Source organism: Polyodon spathula, chromosome 32 (genome assembly GCF_017654505.1).
Source record: "Polyodon spathula isolate WHYD16114869_AA chromosome 32, ASM1765450v1, whole genome shotgun sequence".
In the NCBI taxonomy this organism is placed as follows: domain Eukaryota; kingdom Metazoa; phylum Chordata; class Actinopteri; order Acipenseriformes; family Polyodontidae; genus Polyodon; species Polyodon spathula.
The window spans coordinates 6,789,014-6,811,331 of record NC_054565.1 but is presented as its reverse complement, the minus strand read 5'-3'; the positions used below and the strand labels follow the sequence as shown (position 1 = coordinate 6,811,331).

General features: G+C 43.6%; 1 protein-coding gene across 1 annotated transcript in view; it reads left to right on the top strand.

The window, feature by feature from the left end:
• The window catches only part of LOC121303302 (CUB and sushi domain-containing protein 2-like), a 132,932-nt gene extending 111,024 nt beyond the window's left edge, over positions 1-21,908 (top strand). The window contains exons 27-50 of the mRNA XM_041233893.1: positions 426-687; positions 1,310-1,498; positions 1,925-2,110; positions 2,524-2,718; positions 3,097-3,270; positions 3,474-3,647; positions 3,794-3,967; positions 5,898-6,086; positions 7,218-7,391; positions 9,133-9,315; positions 11,741-11,917; positions 12,583-12,762; positions 13,529-13,702; positions 13,972-14,145; positions 14,247-14,320; positions 14,863-14,974; positions 15,356-15,535; positions 15,647-15,706; positions 15,833-15,994; positions 16,186-16,298; positions 16,534-16,621; positions 18,840-18,978; positions 19,494-19,671; positions 20,980-21,908. Coding sequence (XP_041089827.1) covers positions 426-687; positions 1,310-1,498; positions 1,925-2,110; positions 2,524-2,718; positions 3,097-3,270; positions 3,474-3,647; positions 3,794-3,967; positions 5,898-6,086; positions 7,218-7,391; positions 9,133-9,315; positions 11,741-11,917; positions 12,583-12,762; positions 13,529-13,702; positions 13,972-14,145; positions 14,247-14,320; positions 14,863-14,974; positions 15,356-15,535; positions 15,647-15,706; positions 15,833-15,994; positions 16,186-16,298; positions 16,534-16,621; positions 18,840-18,978; positions 19,494-19,653 — 3,693 coding nt within the window. The 3' untranslated portion in view covers positions 19,654-19,671; positions 20,980-21,908. The remainder of the gene's footprint in view (positions 1-425; positions 688-1,309; positions 1,499-1,924; positions 2,111-2,523; positions 2,719-3,096; positions 3,271-3,473; positions 3,648-3,793; positions 3,968-5,897; positions 6,087-7,217; positions 7,392-9,132; positions 9,316-11,740; positions 11,918-12,582; positions 12,763-13,528; positions 13,703-13,971; positions 14,146-14,246; positions 14,321-14,862; positions 14,975-15,355; positions 15,536-15,646; positions 15,707-15,832; positions 15,995-16,185; positions 16,299-16,533; positions 16,622-18,839; positions 18,979-19,493; positions 19,672-20,979) is intronic.
• Positions 21,909-22,318: the final 410 nt, after the last annotated feature.

Here is a 22,318-nt window from a genome sequence, read left to right as displayed (position 1 = left end):
GCATTACGCCAGATTCATTTAAGAAGGACCCATTTTTTTTCTTCAAGAAAACGATAGAAAACCAATAACTGTGGAGGCCCGGAAGCTGCAGAATCTCCCTTTGAAAAGAATGTTACCTCGCAGGGGACCGTGTCGTATAAATATTTAAAAAATATAAATCAATACATAAACAAGGTAGAACCAGCGAAGACACGTAGACCTACACTGACTACAGTGTCAGAATCAAAGGGTTTATCACATTACTGCACTTGTCTGGCTAGTGATGAAAACTGAAATGCTTTCATTTCTTTGATAAAATGAAATGCACCTGGTGTCAAGGTGGGTGAGGAGCAGAGGTATCTCTTTCTCTGCTCAGAGTAATCCTTCTGCAAGCGGTGGCAATGCACCTTACACTGTGTCCTTCAGTGCTACACACTGGGTTTTAGCTTTCATTTTTTATTTTGCAAAAAAAAAAAAAAAAAAAAAAAAAACGTCAACAGGAAGCAACAACCATAGCTGGGTGTTTTGTGTGCTTGTGTGACACTGTGCTTGTGCCTCCAGGTCCCTCTGGGCAGAGTCCCCTCCTGATGACCCTGAGTGGAAACTACACTGCCCCGCTGAGTGTCACCAGCTCCACCAACATGGTGTACCTGCGCTGGTCCTCCGATCACGCCTCCAGCTACAAGGGGTTCCACATTCGATACTCAGGTACTTCTGCACTCGTCTTAACTAAAGCTTTGAGGCTTGCACTCCAATATCTTGGAAACCCAATTCTGACGCAACGGTGCAGGGGTGTTTGGTATGTTATATAAATGCCGTGGTGGTACGGCATGGTGGCTTCCTTTTTTACGAGAAGTATTGCCTCCGTGACTTAAATACTAAACCACAAATCTATCCAAAACTAAATACATTACAACTTGTTTGCAAAGCGTTTCCTCCATTGCTTTAAAATGAACTCCTCTTATCTTTTTGAAAAAACAAACAAACATGTTAGTGTCACAAAATGAGATACAAAATACTTTGAGAGGGCTTAAGAGAACTTGAAATACATAACTTGAGTCGTTTTGGTTCTCGTTTTGTAGAATTAGCAAGTGTTTTACCTGTTAAAAAAACAAACAATTAAACTCAGAAGTAAACGCTTTGTAAATTTGGCCCGTTGTATTTAGATACTCTGATTTCTGATCTGAAGCTCTTTTAGTTCTTGGAAACACTACACATTTTTGAGGAAATCATTCAGTGCAAATGAGATAAGCCCCAGTAGAAGCAATGCCAAGGGCTGTGCTGTATAAGCAGTGGTGTTTCTGGTGGCTGATACCCTGTTGTTTTGCAGCTCCATACTGCAGCGCCCCCAGCGCTCCCTTGCACGGTGCAATCCGCAGTCAGACTGGCACCAGGCTGGGCAGCACTCTACGCTTCAGCTGTGATCAGGGGTACCGCCTCGTGGGGCAGAACAGCGCCACCTGCACCCGCTCCTCCCAGGGCGTGTACCAGTGGAACACCCCGCCCCCACTGTGCCAAGGTGAGAAAAGAGAACACAAAGCAACAGCATGGACCACGTGCTCGTCCCTCACACAACATAGTACAATCATAGAAGAGTGTAATAAAGCATAGATAAGCATTAGATAAACAGCCCAGAAAGATACAGCAAAGCATTTTACAAAGGAAAACAAAACATGTTAAACTATGGTAAATTCACAGTCTAACCACGGAAAAGCACGGGGGAAACTACACAATTACTACTCAGATTTACTTTGGTAAACTTGTATAAGTTATGCAGTAAGCTCTCACTGCAGGTTTCACTGTAGGCATGCTGATTAACACATGCCAGAAACTGATTGAATACCAATGATATCTGATATGGATGTGTTTGGGGGGGGGGGGGGGGGGGGGGCACTATTAACACAGCCTCTCTAACAGCCTGTTTTCTGTTGTGTCTCAATGCCAGCTGTGTCGTGCAGCGTGCCGCGTGCCCCCGCCAACGGCTCTGTGTTTGGACGCGAGTACACGCTGGGCACCAGGGCCGTGTACCAGTGCAACCAGGGCTTCAGACTGCTGTCCGGCCAGCCTACCTCCGCCATCTGCCAGGAGAGCGGAGAATGGAGCCCCTCCAACATCCCTCCGCGGTGTGCTGGTGAGCAAGCTTGCAGAGAGAGAGGAGTGAAGGGGACCCACCTCCCCAGACTCCGCTGTCAGTGCCATCAACAGTATTGCAACTTGTCGTTCAGTCTGGTGCAAGGCTGGTGCATCAATTATTGGATTCAGAAAGCTTTGTGGAGGAGTACAGAGCTAAGGGGATCATGCAGCTCTCTCACTCACATTTCTCTCTTCTTCTCACTCCCTGTATCCACTACATGAAGGTCATCTTAGTCATCTTAAGGTCACCATTAGTCCAATTGCAAACGTGCATTAATTGAAACCTGTGATTTAAAGGTGTAGACACATGTCACCTTTTTGTGCCCATTAAATGTCTTTTTATACTGCATACAGTGGATGCCTGGACTCATGTTATATATTTTATTATTTTATTCACCTGATGTCTTTCAGCAATAACATGTCCGGATATTAGCCATGTTGCAATGGAGCATGGGAGATGGAGGCAGATCTATGGTACCCAGAACTGGTATGGTGCTCAGATGATGCTCATCTGTGACCTCGGGTACTATTACAGGGGCCAGCGCATCACCACATGCCAGGCCAACGGCACCTGGACCATGCAGGAGCCCAGACCGACCTGTCGGAGTAAGTGATGCCAGCGACTTTAATAAAACTGTGTGCTGTCTCACAGCCCTGCAGTGCAAGCAAGAACTGGCATTTCTAATTGTGCTTTGACCTTTCTTGAGCAAAATGCCGATCGTTGATGCTAAAGCAGGGGAGTGTTTGGGAGGAGAGGGGTGGCGTGGGGTGTGGTTGTCCTCCTGTAAAATTAATTGGTTCTTTATTTCGTTCCTTAAATCCATTGCTAGGTTCTTTTTTGAAAGCAATGTGTGAAGTGTGGGTTAAACCACGGCGGCGCATACAGGCTCCACGCTGAGCCTTGACCAATGACTCATTGTTATTAGACTGTCCTATGTTCCTGATCTCCGTTTGTGTTTCTTTGCCTCTTCCCCACCCCTTCAGTCATCTCATGCGGGGACCTGCCCCATCCACCCAACGGAAACAAGATCGGGACGCTCACAGTGTACGGGGCCACCGCCATCTTCTCCTGCAACACGGGCTACACACTGGTGGGGTCTCGGGTTCGAGAGTGCATGGCCAACGGGCTCTGGAGCGGCACAGAGATCCGCTGTCTCGGTACCTTGCTTGTCTTTTCTACTACTGTATACATTTACCACTACTGAGTGTTTTATACATTTACACACTTGTGAGCAGTGCAGAGTGAAATGCAGTGAAGATCCTAGTGGGTTTGAGTCCATCTGGGTATTTTTATGACTTGGGCAGTGTGCCATTATGGGTTCAGTGCACTAACTGTCTTTCTCTGCTGCCCCCCTCCGCAGCTGGGCATTGTGGCACCCCGGACCCCATTGTAAACGGGCAGATCGTGGGTGAGAATTATAATTACCGGGGCAGCGTGGTGTACCAGTGCAACCCAGGCTTCCGTCTCATCGGCATGTCCGTGCGGATCTGCCAGCAGGACCACCAGTGGTCCGGCCGAACCCCTGTTTGTGTCCGTGAGTATGGCCCGAATGAAAGCATGTTACCCATGCAAAAGAAGATGACATTCCCCCACTGAGCATTTATACCATTTAATTTTTTTAATGTAATGGATGCCGGCCCTATCAATAGTAAATGCAATGGTTTGCTTGATTCTCCATAGCCATCACCTGTGGGCACCCTGGCAATCCCACCAATGGGCTGACGCAAGGCACCCAGTTCAACCTGAACGACATGGTGAGATTCGCCTGCAACACTGGCTACATCCTGAAGGGGGCAGTGAGGTCCCAGTGCCAAGCCAACGGCCAGTGGAGCAACACTCTGCCAACTTGCAGAAGTAAGTAGAGTACCGTGCATGACTGTGACTGCTCTTTTACCTTGGGTGACCTCTTCTGCATCCAAAATGAAATGAAAGGGAATTGCAAAAGGGCGCCTCGTGGCTCGGTGAGATAAGACTAATGTGCCCATTTAGAGAAATGGAAAGAAGAAAGTCAAAGGAAAAACGACTGATTTAATTAAGTTGTTGAAACTGTATTTCAGAGATGCTAGGAAAATTGGGACATTAATGTTATTTATGAGATGTGTGGTGCGGCTGATTTCTGAGATGTGGAGCCAGAAGTACTTCGTTGAGAAGCACGCTGTCAATGCAGGCCTAAATTACCTTTTTAAAATATGTTCAATTTGACCCCCAAGTGAATATGGAATTACAGATATATTTTGTAGAAAATATCTGAACTCTTAGCAGCTGTAACAATATTACCTACGTAGGGCCTTTATTAAAATCAGCTTTGTTATTGTTTCTGGGCCGCTGCTGTGTTCATAGTTATCACGACGGTGTATCCTGTAGTTCCACTGCACTGCAGGCAGCCATCAAGAGAAGGTCCCAGTTTTGGAGGTTGCAGTTGGCTCAATTCCTGTTCAAGCGGACTAGGGGAAGTTGCTTTACTTGAATTGAAACAAAACCTGTTGAGGTCTTCCTCCAAAAACTGTCATATTTGCAAGCTTCTGATCTGTTTTTACCAAGTGCTGAAACATTATTTTTGCATGCACGCAACCATGGGAGCATTTTCACCATCATTTTTGGTTCCTGTATCATCAGCCACAAATGGAGGAAACTCCGCCTCCCCAGGGTTTGGTCACGTGACCTGGAATGGCCCAGTTCTAGCCAATATTTTACACTCACTACAGAATACTGTTAGCTAGTGAAATCAGCCCGGAACAAGCCAGGAGCTGCAGGGGGAGTGGTTTAGTTTAGTAGCCTCTGGTCATGCTAATAGAATCTGGTCCTTGGAGTGTTTGATGATAGTGGTATCTGTCTCTAACCTTGTTTTTACATTGCTTGGAAGCAGGGCAGACTCCAGGAAACACAACATGCCTTACAGCTTAAACAAGCGCAGTCCATGGGGACCCATACAGCCGTTTAACACAGACTCAGCAGGGGCCGTTTAGACCAAGGTCATTTAAAGACAATACCTGATCTTTATGGCTTTGCTAGTTCACTATTCACTGCAGGAGAGCAGAGTGAGGGACTGCCTAGCATCGTATGGAGCTACACAGCTTGCCTTGTTACATGCGTGCATATATATATGTATAAAATTGATTAGGAACTGTCTTTGTCAGTCTTAATTGAACAGTGCTGTCTCAGTGGTTTTAAAACCCATTAGGCTTAAGTACCACCATTCATTGCTGCACTTATCAGTTGAAATTTTAATGTATTTGGAATTCCAGATAGTACAAGGCTGCTTCTTGTCTTTGCAGCACACTCACTCGAGACTGCTCCTGAATGTTATGTGCATGTAGGCCTTGATCTAAATTCTCCCTTACATCTCACTGCAGCCCCCACAAATATCTCTAAGCAAAGGGCATCCTTCATTAAAAAACACATCTGTTGGATCTTTTCAGAAAGTATTCCTTTGTCAGCGTCCAAATGCAATTTTATCTCACCCTGACAAATTGTTAACATCTGTGGTGAAGTTCAATGCTGCATCTAGGAATGTGATTCTTAATTCTAACAGAGTGTTATCCAAGGTTACAGTGAAAGAACAGCCTTCAGATCGAAATGAACTGCAGATCAGTTAAACAATCACTGTGTAACAGACCTGTGGTTACATAGCAATTCAATTGTAAATACACAGGTACAGTTTTGAAGTTAAACATGCAGCTGCATTGTAACTAAAGGTGTGTTGAGGAGTGTTACCTGCTCTTCTTAGCATTCTGAAACCCCAAGCCACTTTGGTCCTGACTGTTTCTCATGGCTGTTCCCACAGTAATGAACTGCACGGACCCCGGACATGTTGATAACAGTGTTCGGCAGGTACAGTCAAGTGGGCCTCATCGATACAGCTTTGGGACAATCGTGTTGTTCCAGTGCAGCCCCGGGTACTATCTGCTGGGCACGGAGGTGCTGTCCTGCCAGGGGGATGGCACATGGGACCGCTCGCTTCCGCAGTGTCTCCGTAAGTCACCCCACCACAACCGGTGCCCGTCCTGAATCTCAGTGCTGTGTTTATCTGTTACAAATAAACTTTTTTTTTTCTGTAAAATGTTGTTGTGCAATTAGAGGTATATCCATAAGACACTAAAAGTGTTTCATGCTGTTTGTTTCTTGTTTTGTAATTGCTAATGCCCTTGTCCGTGTTATTACGAAAAGAACCGTTTTCTAAATCGCGTTCGTTGGCTTGCAGGTCTATGACATTTGATTTGCATCACTTGACAAAAAAAATAAAGTTAATTGATAATGCAACAGCTCTAATAAAAGCACGCTTTCGGTGACAGACAAGTGTTGGAGTAGAATGTGAGCTATAATTAAACACGCTCCAGGAGCTGAGGGAGAGCATTGTGCAATCAAATGTGCCATTAGCACTGAAGAGTGGTCATTGAGCAGCAGTGTTGGAGGCGGTGTGAGAGTAGAAATGAACTCATTTATCAATCAGCTCCTCATTCCCCTCCAAGTGCAGCCGGCAAAATGATCCAACCCGGGCAGTTGCTGTGCTTGGGAGAGCAGATGCATAAACATGTAATAAGATCTATAGCTGAATGAAGCCCCTGCTTACAGCAACACTAAAAAAGTAATCATCTATATAAACTGTGCTTGATCTGCCAATTGAGAGAGACGCAAAATTTATATGGAATCCATAAACTACATAGATGCTGTCCCTTCTACTATAGTTACAGTATATGATACCACACACATGCTTGTTGGAGTGTAGTTAGCCTCTTTATATGACCATTGGTAAATGCTCTGCTTTGCTCATGGGTATTAATATGCAGTCCTTTGGCAATGAGCTTTACAAAGTTCAGTGTTGTTTTGGAGAATTCACCTCATATTTAAATGCAAGTCTGTCTAGCCTTGTTCTGTAGGAAAAAAAATGATCAGACTGCTACCTATTATTTATACATTCTGTTACAGAACCCTAGATTTGTTAGTTTTACTATATCTCTGATGAAGTAGGAGCAAAAAGACAACACTAACAAAGGCATTGGGAAAGATTCTGGGGGAAAATTCTGTTGAGAACTTGTACAACCAACTGAGTGTAAAGTTTTGCTGGAACATATGCATCACGTGTTTCTGACTCTTATTTTGGCAGTGGTGTCATGTGGGCATCCCAGCGTGCCCCCCAGTGCTCAGCTAGAGGGGGACAGATTCATCGTAGGCTCAGTGATCCGCTACAGCTGCGTGGGGCGGCGGGCGCTCATCGGAAACTCAACCAGGACGTGCCAGCTGGACGGACACTGGAGTGGGTCGCTTCCTCACTGCTCGGGTAGGGAGAGCCAAACAGAGACCACACACACACAAAAAAACAAAAACTGTGGATCTGACATCTCTCTGAGATCAAATGTGATTCTCCTGTCAAGCATCTATTTGCTTTTAAGCAGTAATCTTTCAGAAGCTGCTTGACAGTTTAATATCCTTGAAAATGTATCTAGTTTTGTTGTTGTTGTTGTTATTGGTTGGCTCCAGCAGCCTTTAAATTGGGGAGTTAAAACCTGTTATCGTTTCTACTCTGGTAAACGGTCAGAAAAAAGAATGCAGTTGTAAATGAACGGGCGCTTGAATTTATGGGTTGAAAAATATGAACGGATTATGAATACTCTTTTAGAGGATATAATCTTTTTTTTTACAGTACTGTATAAAAGAGAGATGAAATGTGCAGTGGGTTTGACAGCCGGTATGTTCTTCGGTTATGTGTTGTCAAAAGATGCAGGAAAAAGAGTTTCTCCTCTGCTCCCCCTAAACCGGGAGTCACTTCCCACCAGTGCCAGTAATTAGCTTCAGCTTCTCTAGGAATGCAAGCACACATTATATATGACACTCATAGATACATCTCAGTTACTGAGATATGTTATGATCAGAGCTTCTGATTTCTGGTTTTAACCCATAAAAACGCTGAAACACCAGCGATACAAAAAAAATGAAATGAGTGTATATCCAATAAACACCGGAAGAACACAACGGTTATATAATGGGTACTCGATTCACATTGACTTGACCCCTTCCCCGTGGAAATTCAGTTTTATAAAATGACCCTCAAAAACAATACATAAAAACTTTCCCAGTGCGGCTGGGCAGTGTCCCTCCTTCCTGACTGGTGTCACACATTGATTTGTTCAGAATATTTTAAACCCACCCCAGCTACTGAGCACCTGCAAATTCCTACATTTCTATTGGAGGATTGTGATTTAAAATGAGATTACAATTAGACACGGATGCATTGTTCTTGCTCGCAAGATTTAAAGCTATATTATAGTTCCATAGGGAGTATTTACAAACTCATGGAATTTCAAACAGCATTGCAAATTGTGGGGAAATGTAAAAAAACCACACACACACACACACACACAAAAATATGCCTGTGACCATAACGATTTCGTTGTGGAAGACAGCAAAGGACAGAAGGTACAATTGAAGTGTACTGCCGAGTTTCTATACATATTGTGACACAAAGATACGCTGAAGAATTTTAGAAAGTAACCGGAAACAGTAATATCATACAGTTTATAAAAAGCAAAAGCTACGAGAAAAAACGATTGACATAAAACTCGAAAAGAGCTAAAAGTAAGCACTGAAAAATACAATTAATAAAAACAGAAAGACAGAAGCCCTAATGGTGATATATTATATCAGTGCTGACAGACAGTTTACAGTATAACTTGCTTAATAAACTTCTTTGCCACATATTTTGACTTTCAGCCCTGAGAAATAATTTTTAGTACGACTGCATTTTAAATTGATGGATGAACATAATTAAGTTCAGTTAAAGGGTTACCATGGTGACTTCAGCTTGTGTTACCAACCGTTTCTATGAAAAATGTTACCTAAAAAAAAAAATCAGTAAGCTAAAAAAATAAAGGCCCTAATACAGGCAAGCTTTTCATATTTTCTGCAATCTGAAAGGCATGGTGCTAGCGAGTGCTCCAGACGGTAACCTGTCTTTATAGGATCATAAGGAATTCACTGTACATTTCAAGCCAGCGTTTGCTTTCTCGTGCCCTGTTTTCCAGGGGAGTTCCTTGGCATGTGTGGCGACCCCGGTGTGCCCTCCCATGGTATCCGGCTGGGCGAGGAGTTCTCGGTGGGCAGTGCCGTGAGGTTCAGCTGTGAGCCAGGGTACACTCTGAGAGGCTCCTCTGAGCGCAGCTGCCAAGCAAACGGCTCCTGGGCAGGCCACCAGCCTGAGTGTCACGGTATGGCAGCTTTCCATCAACAGACTACCTCTTTATTAGCAATCAGAAGAGAGGTTGTTGTGCTAGCAAGTCTACCAGTTCGGTATGGTTTGGAATTTGGTGTTTGGGTTTTTGTGCACCCCTCTCATGCCTCTCTTTAAAGAGGTGGTGCTGTACATGGGTTTAAATATTGAAAAAAGGTTAATAATACTGGATGTTTTTTAGCTCATTAGGTGTTGCTGTTAAAAAAAAAAGATCAGCATAACAAACATGGAATTTGATCCATTTCTTTACGATCCATGAATTAAACAACTTGTTATGCTGGCTTTCAAATCCAGGAGCTCCTGGATCATCAACCCAAGCATTTGCAAATTAGTGCATTTCATTTGAAGCTCACAGTCGTTTGCTCTAACAATTGCACCACACTGGGGTCGTAATTGAACAGCAGATCTATTTGAAGTCTTTGACACATGTGATTAATATTGCACCCTATTTCTCCCTTTATATAGATTTACACTGCACACAATGCATGCTCACAGGCTGCAGATAATTCAACAGAAACCCTGGCTGTACCGAGGCTTGATTGCTGCTGTCGCATTGGAATTCAATGCAGGGTCATTATTATGAAATCACGAGTGTGATTACAGGATGTTCACCAAATTCCTCAACTCCCATGACCCTCCCTCTCTGGTCAAAGTGCTATCTCTGTGACTCTCACATGAGTTAGCTGACATTATTTTTTACAATAGTTTCCATCCTCCCACAGTGTGTCCATTTATTCTCAATCAAATTCTTTTTTTTTATGGAACATAACAGCTCTCTCAGGTATTATCCTGTTAATGGGCAAAGCAAAGGAGAGAAAAACGGTTTTGTTAGCCACTTCTTATAGATGACTGTGCAGCATTTAAATAAACGAAAGAGAAGGGGGCTGTCTAATATTCTGCTTCTGTCCTCATTTAATGAGTGCTTAATAATGAAACGATAAACAGTAAGAAAACTTAAGAGTTGAGTGGAGCTTGAAATCCCAGGAAAGTAAGACATACCCTTGAGAGGACCCTGCTCCCTGTGGAGAGAAACAGCTTCCAGCTAGCAAAGGGCGAGGCCTGCCGCAAGGAAAAGCAATTTAAGGGGGACTGGGAAACAAGTTAGCAAAGTACAGCAAAACTGTTCACAATGGAAACAAATTTTGTGATGAACTAATTCAGGTTTTTAACGACACGGTTCATTTATTTTTGTAAATGAATACATAGTATGTAGGGAGCCTTTTGTTGTTGCAAAAGATTGTTATACAATTCAGGTGAGAGGACTGCAAAGCGAAGCTTTCTGTTATAATGAGAGAAACCCTCCACACGACCTATTAACTTAATATAAATGACAAAACCAAAGGCTATACTGATGAACTGTGTTCTAAGGGCTAGAGATAGGTGGAGAAATAGACAGTTTCTTCCCTACCTGCGCCTCCTCTGCAGTAGACAGAGAAGCTCAGTAACCCTTGAACTCTCCAGAATGAATTTGCACTAAACCGCGATTCTCGTAGTGATATCTCCCAGCTTGATTCATGAGCTTGCCAGGAAATTGGCAGATCATGCAGGGGTGAAAACAGACCATGTTATTTTAATGAACACAGTTGGGCAGGAGGTTAAGCTCAAATGAAAGTCCACAGTCCCTCGGCTTGGGGTTTAGCCTCTACTAATTGTCCAGGTGGACAGGGATATATAGCCCTCAGCTCTCCACCGCCAGCTGTCACTGCAGATTGAACATACACTAATGTTTTAAACATGTGTGGCTGGTTTCACAGACCTTACCTAAATTAACATTGGGTAGTACAGGACTAGTACTGTGAAACCAGCCAATAAAGCAGCTGCATCTAAAGCAGATTTCATTTGAAAGTTTTTGTGTTTTTTCCCCCCTGCCTGTCATTGAGGTACACACCTGCATTCTGTTGGCAGAAACATCAATGGGAGCACAGCTGGTCATTAAAAAGGGTCTACTGAGCAGATTTAAAAGCCCCAAAACAGAAGAAACCGTAAGATGCAGCATTATGAATTATTCAGGACCCGATTCTGCCAAATGTCTGCTCTTTGCAGTGACCTTTGTGTTACAACTTTTCCCTGTTTAGTTTAGTCGCTCTGACTCTTTCTTTTGCTGCCAGAATGTTTTTTTTTTAAAGCTACACCTAAGAGACTTTTGCACAACCAAGTGGCTTGAAATCACAATGACTAGACAGTCCCCTGTAGTGAGCATTTGAAATAGCAGACTACCGGGAAAACTGCCAAGGTGTGACGCCGACTGGCATATGAGCTCTTAAACATACACGCGGTAGCAAAGTGAAGGATTTTCCTGGTGTGCTTTCGAGTCTCCAGTAAACGGTGTGTTCCTGCCCCTCTGCGGTTCGTGTCCTGTAACCGTTGGTCTCTAACGCTTTGTGGGTGTCTGTGTTCCACAGTGGTGTCCTGTGGGAATCCGGGGACCCCCAGCAATGCACGAGTACTCTTCAATGACGGCCTGGTCTTCTCCAGTTCCATCAGCTACTCATGCCGGGAGGGCTACTACTCCACGGGACTGCTGACCAGACACTGCACCATCAATGGAACCTGGACCGGGGCCACTCCCGAGTGCTCAGGTACGCCGCCTTCAGTAAATCATGGTAAAAGCAGAGTATAGTCAAGCACAGACAGGCATGGGGATTCACTGGGAGCTCTTATAAGACATGAACAAAAAAATACAACCATGGTAAAACTGGTGATGTCAGTATTCAGACTTGCATCTGTTTAGAGACACATGCATAAGCAGTAACTCACAAGGCGGCCTGACTCACATATCGGATGGGTTGTGATACACAAGGCATAGCTGAGTGTCTTCAAACCCCTGAGAAGTTAATGGTGTCAGTATCACTCATGCCTTCAAGCGTGTCATGAATTTATTTAAACTTTTTAAAACTGTGATTTTCCAGATTGGAATGAAATGAGATCATTTCATTATAAACAGTTTTTAATTACAATAGATTAGTCATATCTTTACAGGCTTTGGTAAACTTAACAACACTGTAATGTGTTCAAGGATTGTCAACTCTAGTCCTGGAGGGTCATTCCACATCATGTTTAACAGGTAGAATGAAGCAGGTTATGGTTTGATGATCCGGATGGTGGTTACATTGCTCCAGTTAAACAATTATTAATATGTTTGGAACAAATCCCTGGTCTGGAAGTTGCCCTGATTTAGTTCAAGCCTGTTAACTCAGTAGTTTCAGTCTCACTTCTAACCTGTCCTGTTTTTGCCCCTCTCCAGTAATTAACTGTGGTGACCCAGGGATCCCAGCCAATGGTCTGCGAGTGGGCAGTGAGTTCACCTACAATAGGACGGTGTCCTTTCAGTGCTTGCCTGGGTACAGCATGGACTCGGACCGTGCCTCCACCCTGCTCTGCACCAAGGACCGCACCTGGAATGGCACCAAGCCCATCTGCAAAGGTACATGGAACTGATTCCATCATCGAATGAAGATGGAGTTTGATTTGTCTGGTTTTAAAGAGCGTATCTGGTAATTGATCAGAACCTCCTGCCAGTGCGCTTCCCCTTCAGACCACGTTAACAAATAGACACATGTCTTGTTTATTCTGTGCTTTGACCTCAGTTTGCAGCTGACTACGTTTGTATTGTGTTGTTTGTACTTTGCAATTGTCTTTTTTATGATTTTTCAGGACCCCCTTATAAACAGGGTCCTCTGTCTCAATGGGTAAATCTACTGGTTAAATAAATAAATACAAAAAAAAACGTGACCTGAATAAAAGAGTAGAATCGGAGATTAGCGAATCAACATGATGCATAAAACATTACTTTACATTTTAAAAGACACTTAGCTTTCTCAATGTATTTAAGGCATCGCCTTTAATCTTAAGGTATTTGGTCCTTTCTGCTTATTCTGTAAATCTTATAATTCATTCTCACTGCTACCAAAGGAGATATAGAAGCCTAATTAATCCTTGCTCACTTAATTACAGAGACACAAATCTGTCAGTTTCAATAGGGGAGCGCAATTTGTTGTGGATGGATGAAACCCTGCTTAGTATTGATCCTTGTGTGATTGTATTAAATGTTGTATGGTTGGAGGCTTAGTAATTGCTCAAGAGGCAGTGTAGCTGTGGGTGAATGGAGCATGCTCGGTGTAGCTGTGAGACGCTTTTCCGAATGAGATTCATGCCTCGTCTTCATGTAGTTTGTAACGCCTCTGTTCCAGCGATCCTGTGCGGGGCTCCCCCCATTGTGCCCAATGGGAGGGTGGTGGGCTCGGATTTCCACTGGGGGGCCAGTGTGAGCTACGCCTGCGTGGAGGGGTACCAACTCTCCCTGCCAGCCGTGCTCACGTGCCAGGGTAACCGTAGCTGGAGCGGAGAGGTGCCACAGTGCTTCCGTGAGTATAACCAACACTTGGGCAGCACACACACCCACACACGGCTCACATGTCAGGCCAGATCAAACTCTTTACGACATAATTTGCACTGTTTTTTTGTTATGAATAGAAACTAAAAATTAGCATTTTGGGGTGAAGACCTGGATAAAACTCTCCCCCTTCCCTCTCTGTATTTCCTCTCTTTACATCCACCAGACACACTTAATGCTCCTCCCTCTACCTTGTGTGTGGTGGTCCTGTGCTCACTGTCTCTCTCTCTCTCTGTCTAGCTGTGTTCTGTGGAGACCCCGGCACCCCGGCTCAGGGCAGGCGAGAGGATCATGGATTCTCCTACCGCTCGTCTGTCTCCTTCTCCTGTTTCTCCCCGCTAGTGCTGGTGGGCTCGGCCCGTCGCTACTGTCAGTCTGATGGCATCTGGAGCGGCACGCAGCCCTCCTGCATAGGTAACCGAGATGTGCTTAGCTTAGCTTAGCTGAGTAACAATAAGCAGCCATTCAAAAGGAGGGCAAGCTCACTTTTTCAATTTTGCTTTACCCGGCAACAGATCCCAGCCACACATCATGTGCCGACCCCGGAGTCCCCCTTTTTGGAATTCAGAATAACTCACAGGGGTACCAGGTAAGAGACTCGGGGACAGGGTACCCCTACAGTCAAGCCTGCCTGTGTATCTGTCTGATTATCTCGTCCAATAGGCTCGAATAGCTCTCCACGACCAGAACTGCCTATTTGTAATCTGATTTGATCATTGCTTGTAGGGTTTATTGGGAATGCATGACAGTGTTTTGAAGTGTTTTAGTACACAGAGGAAAGCACAAGCCAAAACATTTATTTGCTTGACTTATTTTCTCATACTGCTTCTGATTGAATGTTTTGAAGTTTGGGGTGATTTGAAGCTCTCCAGCCTCTCTGTGTGACACTCATGTTAGCACGTCTTGTGTTGGTGTCTCTTATATAAGAGAAGTCATCTCGTGCAGTTTGGGTGAGAGAACCATGAAGCAAAGCTGAGACTTGGTGGCAGCTCAAACTGTGTTTATTTTGTTTTGATTCTGTGCACGAGATTACATCTGTATGCAGGATAAGATATAGTGGAAATGTGGCTAATGCTATACTGTGACTGGTTGACTTGTGATGTGTGATTTATAATGTTTTGGACGGGTCAGATCGGAAGCATGCTGTTCTACAGCTGTAAGAAGGGGTATCTCCTCCAGGGTTCCATCACACGAACCTGCCTGCCCAACCTCACCTGGAGCGGGGTGCAGCCCGAGTGCACAGGTGAGCGAGACCCACAGCCCTTGGTACAATGCTGCTGCCTTTTTCCATTAACCCCCTTTGTGTCCTGGATATACCTGCAGGTGTCTCTCCGGTACTAAAAGCTAGTTACAGACTAAGAGTGTGAAGCAGATCAGGTAAGTGTAGAAGAATTGAAATACCCTCATGAATACAGATCATTTGAGCTGCAATATTTTGTACAGCTCAAGGTGCCTATTAACTACAGGTCACATGCGTCTTCTTAATCTAGAGGCGTTGCATGGCAACTGCAGATAATCAGGCTGTACACTCCTGCTGTTTCTACAAATGTAAATGTTTACTACAAACACTACTGCTACTGACAGTAATAATAATAACAAAGTTTTCTCTGTTCCTGCCCCGCAGCGCACCACTGTAACCAGCCGGAGCTGCCTGTGCGGGCGGACGTTAGTGCGCTTGAGCTCCCCTCTCTGGGCTTCACCCTCATCTACTCCTGCCAGCCAGGCTTCTACCTGACAGGGGGCTCGGAGCACCGGACCTGTCGTGCCGACGGCAGCTGGACTGGCAAGCCCCCGCTGTGCACCGGTGAGACAAAGCAGGGAACCCACTCTGCTGAGTAGTCACTTGATGAAGACCCTCTACCCACGTGCATAAGCATTGTGATATCTTTTGTTTGTTTGTTTGTTTGTTTTTCAGCTGATACAAGACCCAGCGGGAATCCAATTGGAACTGTGAGAGAAACTCCGGTAATTCCAGGTAAGCAAAGAACCTTGCGTGTGCTGTGCGCATTTTTATTGAAGTTACTCATTACAGAGTATGAATGGCTTGATGAACCTGCTCAGTGTTGTGTTGATGGCGGTCTATGCCCCCTTTTCCTTGCAGTCCCAGCCGATGTGTTTGCCAGCAACTCTCTGTGGAAAGGCTCCTACGAGTACCTGGGGAAGAAGCAGCCCGCCATGCTAAGCATCACCAGGTTTGATGCGACGACCAGCAGAGTAAACGCCACGCTCATTGACCACAGTGGGGTGGAGCTCAAACTGGGAGGTACAGCCACGCTCTGAACGTCCTTGAAACATCATCCTAGCGCAGAACGGATAATAAACTCCGTAATGAAGTCCTGTTTCTTTCTAGTTTGCTTGTTAGCTAATGGACAGTGTTTGTTTGCAATTCGTTTTACTCCCCGCTAGTTCAGATGCAGTTCCATCATAGATGCCGTTTCATCTCATTCATTTCAGGTATCTACAAGAAGGAAGAGGTCCATCTTATGCTGCTGGTGTATCAGATCAGAGGCCCTATCGAGATTTTCGTCCACAAGTTCAAGAATGATAACTTGGCTCTTGACGGCCATGTAAGTAGACGACTAATCCTTACTGGCAATCCACTGTACTGCCAGTTTTTATTGGCTTCTGTTCGGTGTGATGCTTGTTCATATCCATTGAGCTATCATTGGTGGTTGGGCTACGGGGCCACCGTTGAAAAAACACAAAAGGACTGGCTCGTGGAATACATTTAATCAAGTTTTCAGTTCATGGGTTTCTTCAAGCCAATGCACGGAGGTTTCAATGGTATCTTGTGTTTTTCAGGTGTCTTCAGAAGCCTCAAGCGGTTCCTTCGTCTATCAGGGGTTTGTTCGAGGCAAAGGTTTCGGGCAGTTCGGCCTCCAAAGATTAGGTAACTATCATACTTTCTACTTTAGACTAATGTTGCTACCCTTATTTTGAAGGGTAGAAAGGGTTTAAGAGCTACACCGAGATTGTAGCAGAAGACTGGGATGAGAGGGAATAAACATAAAAGAAGGTAGGAAGAACTTTGTTTTAAACGGAAAGTTATACATGCATGGATTAGCATACCAGTGGAGGTACTAACATCTACAAGGAACAAAGCGGGGGGGAAACACGATTTGATTCTGTTCTTTAAACTTTACGGTGTGCTGGGAAGGGATGAGCCTCGAAGTGGTGAAGATGTAATTCCTAAACTATTTTTATGTTCTGTCATTATTGGAATGAGATCATTTTGGCACGGCCTTACAAACTAAACAGATAGCAGATGGTCACTATAACAGAGTTACTTGATCTGCATGTATACATTGCACATTAAAGCTGTTGACTTGAAAAACACCAGCACGCTTCCTAAACCTTAAGCACTGAGCTGTGAGCCCCGAGCTGCTCACCCTGCCTCCCGAATGGGGCAGTTATCACATGCCACTGGAGCAGACCAGATGTTGTTTTAACGGGCAGCTATTTGGAGGTATATAATGGCAGTGGTGCCACAGAAGAAGGAATTGTTCTGTCCTTCATCTGTCATTCTTAAACAGGACTCAGTTGAAGGCAAGTTCTCTTCTTTTACAAGACGTTGTGTTCAGCTAAAGAGCCAAATTAATATTGTAGTATTAATAGTGTAGCACTATTTTTTTCTTAGAACAGGTCTCTTTGGAGTCAGTCTTATCAAGGTAGATTCTGCAACATTTATATATTTTGAAACTGCTGCATGAGATTCACCTTTTCTTACTCTGTCAACCGCATTGAGTTTCATTTTAACAGAGAAAGGTTTTTGTTTTTTGCTGTGTGCCATGCTTCGTTCACCCAATGTTTGCGAGTCAAATTGCATTATGGGGGAAATGGGAGCCACAACCTCGACCGTGTTATTAGCGATTCCGCACCATAACAGGTTGCATTATAATGGAGTAACACTGTGTGTGCGTGTGCGTGTGTATATATATATCCCATAATTACTCATCTCTAGTTGTTCTGTATTCCTAGAAAATGGAAAGCATTTAAGGGAAATGGCTTTCTCATTAAAATCTTTACACGCAGAGAGTAATGCTAGGTTAGGTGCCCAGAAGCATATCAGTGATGCCGCACTATCAAGACTTGTTACTGTCATTCCAAGGATTTTTTTTTTAGCTTCAGTTTACCCCTACGCTCCTAGGCTGCTCTGAGCAGAAGGTGAAGAGCTGGCAGAAACAAAACCAGCACAAGATGAATGTGCAGCACGCCTCCTCTCCTGGCATATTCAGAGTGTGTTTTTGCACTTTTGATTGGTTGTTTGTTTGCTGGCAGAAGCGTTGCTCCTTCCTCTCCATGTGTTTGATTTCTTCTTTGGATGCACCAGTCAGAGATGCCCTGCAGTTTTACTCTGTGTCTCAGAGCTGTTTTGGGGGAATGTGTAACACTAAGAATGGAATGTGTGAGAAGTGAGAACAAACTCATTTTGTGATGCAGGAGTAACGAGTGTTGACATGGAGGTCCTATGTTGTAGAGATCCTCATTTGTACTTCCCCATGTCTGGACTGGTCCTGGAACAGAATTCGAAAAGCAGCCACATCCAAGTAGAGACAGGAGTGTCTTTGGATGGAAAGGGTCTGTCTAATAATGGTGTAGTAACAGGCATTGAGATTCTGAGCTGGGAAAGGGGTTTGTGAAAGAGGAGCCATTGCTAAGACAGCAGGTTAAACTGGCAGCCACTGATACTGCGATACTGATGATGTAAATGACAGCTTCCTAGTAGTCAGGAGGTGATAGCTTTTAATAACTCTACAATGCGTAACTTCATTTGGGTATCCCGGAATTCATTTTTGTGTTCTGTTTCATTAATCTTGTTTGAGGTTTGGCACTGGACTGACAGGAACACGATGGAAGCCAGATTTATTTCTCAGACTGGTCCAACAGTGAAATTAAATAATATTATGTGATTGCATATTTAAACAATGCTAACACGAAAACTAAAACTAAAAATAATTAGCCTAAAACCATTGTCATATAATAATAATAATAATAATAATAATAATAATAATAATAATAATAATAATAATAATAATAATAATAATAATATCTCCCACTGAGCCCTCTCCTCACCCACCCTCACTGCAGCTCTCCTCCCTGTCTTTCAGATACAAACCTGCTGGATGCAGAAACAGAGTCAACGGGGTATAACTTCGCTTCAAACAGCAGTTCCGTCGCAGCTGCCATTCTAGTGCCTTTCATAGCCATGATCATCGCAGGCTTCGCACTGTACCTCTACAAACACAGGTAGGCATCTTACCAGAGCCGTTGTCTTTTTATTCAGAAGCCCTCTTCGCCAAGCCCTCAGGCACCTGCAGTACGCAGCCACAACTACACATCTAGACTGTTTATATTCTCCAGACTGGATGCACCAAACCCAGACCCGAGTTGGGACAGTAGTTACAGTTATATAAATGTTTAGTAGCAGGCAATTCTATTAAAACTGTATACATTACAATGTGATTAAACCGTTTTGCTTGTGTCTTGTTTTACCATGTCAATTATGTATTTATTTATTATTTATTAATGCTTCCTGTTTTTTTTTATCACATGCTATCATGAGCTTTCAACTCTTGTTGCCTAGGAACATCAAAAAGCTGCATGACATAACTGCCTTCTCCTACAAGCACTAGGCCAGCCAATCAGTCAGTATAAACATCTCCACATTAGAGCTACAGTAACCATTCAGAAAGATTTCATGTCCTTTAACACATAGGCCAGGGCTCCAGAACTGCCCAGAACTAAACCCTCTTACTCCACAGGAGGAGACCCAAGGTACCGTTCAACGGGTACGCAGGCCACGAGAACACCAACGGGAGAGCCACGTTCGAGAACCCCATGTATGAACGCAACATCCAGCCCACGGAAATCATGGCCAACGAGACCGAGTTTACAGTCAGCACTGTCTGTACGGCCGTATAGCACCCCCTCAACCTGCAGGTGAGACCAGAGGAGGCTCCTACTGCTGCCTGTCTTATATTCAGAGTTACTCTGCCTTGGACGTCAAGCCACAATAAGTTAAATATCCAGCAGGTGGAGTGTGTGTATTGTTAGTGTCCAGTTGGTTGTTTAACTGCTGAGAGAAGGGAAGGGGAGTATTTTGGCATCTCTAGGCTGCCACATGTTTGCATGTATCCTTCAAAAGGGTTGAATGATACATTGGGTACCGATAGAGCCCAAGCAAACACTTTTCTTCAACACCACAGTTTTATTATTATTGTTATTATTATTATTATTATTATTATTATTATTATTATTATTACTATTATTATTATTAAAGTAATTTTCTACACTGTGTGGCACACATGCATGACTGATTCCATTGGAGAGCTAAGAATTGTAGTAGGGTTATATTAAAAACAATTTCACTTTTTTTTCCTGATAATCTGGAAACGGGGATTTGGAAAAAATATATCTTTAATATTTTCTTATATAGCTTCTTTTTTTTTTTTTTAAGTCTGTTATATATCTCCCAGTTGTAATCCGTTACACAGCACCCTTCCCATAGCACGGGATGGAAAGGGTGCAGATTACAGAGTGATAAAAGGAAAGGCTGAGATGATCCCCTCGCTCTGCTCTGGCAAACATCAGCCAACAGCTCTGCAGAGTCAGGACCGAGGGGATTGGACAGAGCCCTCAAGCCCTGCTGCAAATTTGCTGGCGTTTCCCAGCGATTTCCCAAGTAAAGCATCTCACTATAAACTCCAGGAATTAACTGGGTTGAAAAACATGATTTTTTTCTTTCTTTTTAAAACCTAAAAATGTTTTGTTGAAGGACGGTCAATCATTTAAAGGTTGAGAATCACTCTGTATTGATTTATTTATTTATGTATTTCTTCAATTGCTGTAGATTTCTGCAGGTAAGCGTGAAATCTGTCCTAAATCAGTATTATCTTCTATTTTTTTTCTTTCTTACTGCAAGATCCCTCATAGATTGTGCAGTTATCAGTTACAGCTCCATTTTACTCATGGATATTTATAAGACTTGCTGACTTTTTAGAAATGTTTGGCTCATCTTTCTCTCTCCCCACCTCTCTCCCCAGCCATAGGAGACTTAAAAGCATGTTCAACACTAAATTAAAACAGTTTCCATGCATTTTAATAAAGTTTGCATATCTGCAGAAGCAGAACGACAAACTCAGACCAGCTTCACTGCAGGCTGAGCCCAACCTGCATGCTGTTGATTGAGGTTTGTGTAGACCACTGTCCCCTAACGGGTTTGTTTGTTGGCGCTTCTTCCCTTTGCAGAACCCAGATGGAATGAGTGTTGCGTCACTTCACACGTCTTCATGCGATCCCTGTCTGAAAGCGCTCTGAATGCGGGCTGGAGGTGCCCGGGACTGGCTGGGGGTAGTCATTGTGTTCTTTACTTGTGACCAGACGACCACAACGAGGAAGGGAAGGACAAGCTGCACTAAAAAGAAACTTAAGGGAATGACTGAAAAAAGAACATTCAACCAAATCAACCAAAAAAAAAAAAAAAAAAAAAAAACAAACAAAACAAAAAAAAGTCCTGGCAAGACAGAAAACGATACAAGGACAAGTTTTTTTTTTAGCACTGTGGTATCTCTCCTGTGATGGAGTAAAGTTCTGGACAAGACACAATGGCGTTGTACAAGTTGATGAGGTCCATATGAATTGGTGAACTTCATAAAGACCTTCACAACACTTAGCAAAGAACTAAAACAACAACCAGTTTTCATGCACTGCGCTGCAAACCTTCTGAAAATCTCAGCACGTCACAATCGCGCCCACAAGCAAAGGAACGGACACTTCTGTAATTGAGATATGCGGTGGATTACCAGGAAGGGTACCTGTATGTTACCGTGGTTGGTAACAGAACCCGGTAAAGGTGGTACATCTAAGACTTTAAAAACACCCAAATCACGCAGATTCTGGATATTTGGATAACGTTCTGAAACAGGGCCTCTGTTATCGTTTTGACCACCCCCCCCCCAAAAAGGTGTTAAATATGTTCTCCATATTTGGTTTCTTTCTGGGTCTTACACTAAGAAAGCTGTCAAATCTACTAGGAGATGAAGCAGAAGTGGTCACCAGCGTCTGCTGGCAATGTTAGATTCCTATCACTGTCATCACTACATCATTTTAATCCCCACTGTAGGTTCATTATGTTCTGGGACAGGACAGGACAACGGGAATCGATATAGCATTAGCCCACGGGGTCAAAAGTATCTATATATATATATATATATATATATATATATACATATATATAATATATATATATAATATATATATATAAATAAATATATTTAAAATTGCTGTCAGAGGAAGTTGCAGCAGTAGCTCATTTCTCCAGCTGTACGTACTCCTCTGTCCCATCTCAAATGAGAAGTGGAATATTATCAATACCAATTGTTTTCTTATTCAAACACAGTGCAGTCTTTGTTGTATTTCTTTTTTTTACGAGTCACCATTAAATATTGACAGGGGGTATTACAGGGGTGAATCCTTCCTGGGATGCAATGGAAACGTTTGAAACTGGCAAAGAAGACAGGCTTCCCCCGAGGGGCTTGTCAACAATCCCTCTCCCAGCTCGATCCCGAGCTGCAGGTGGATAGTACAA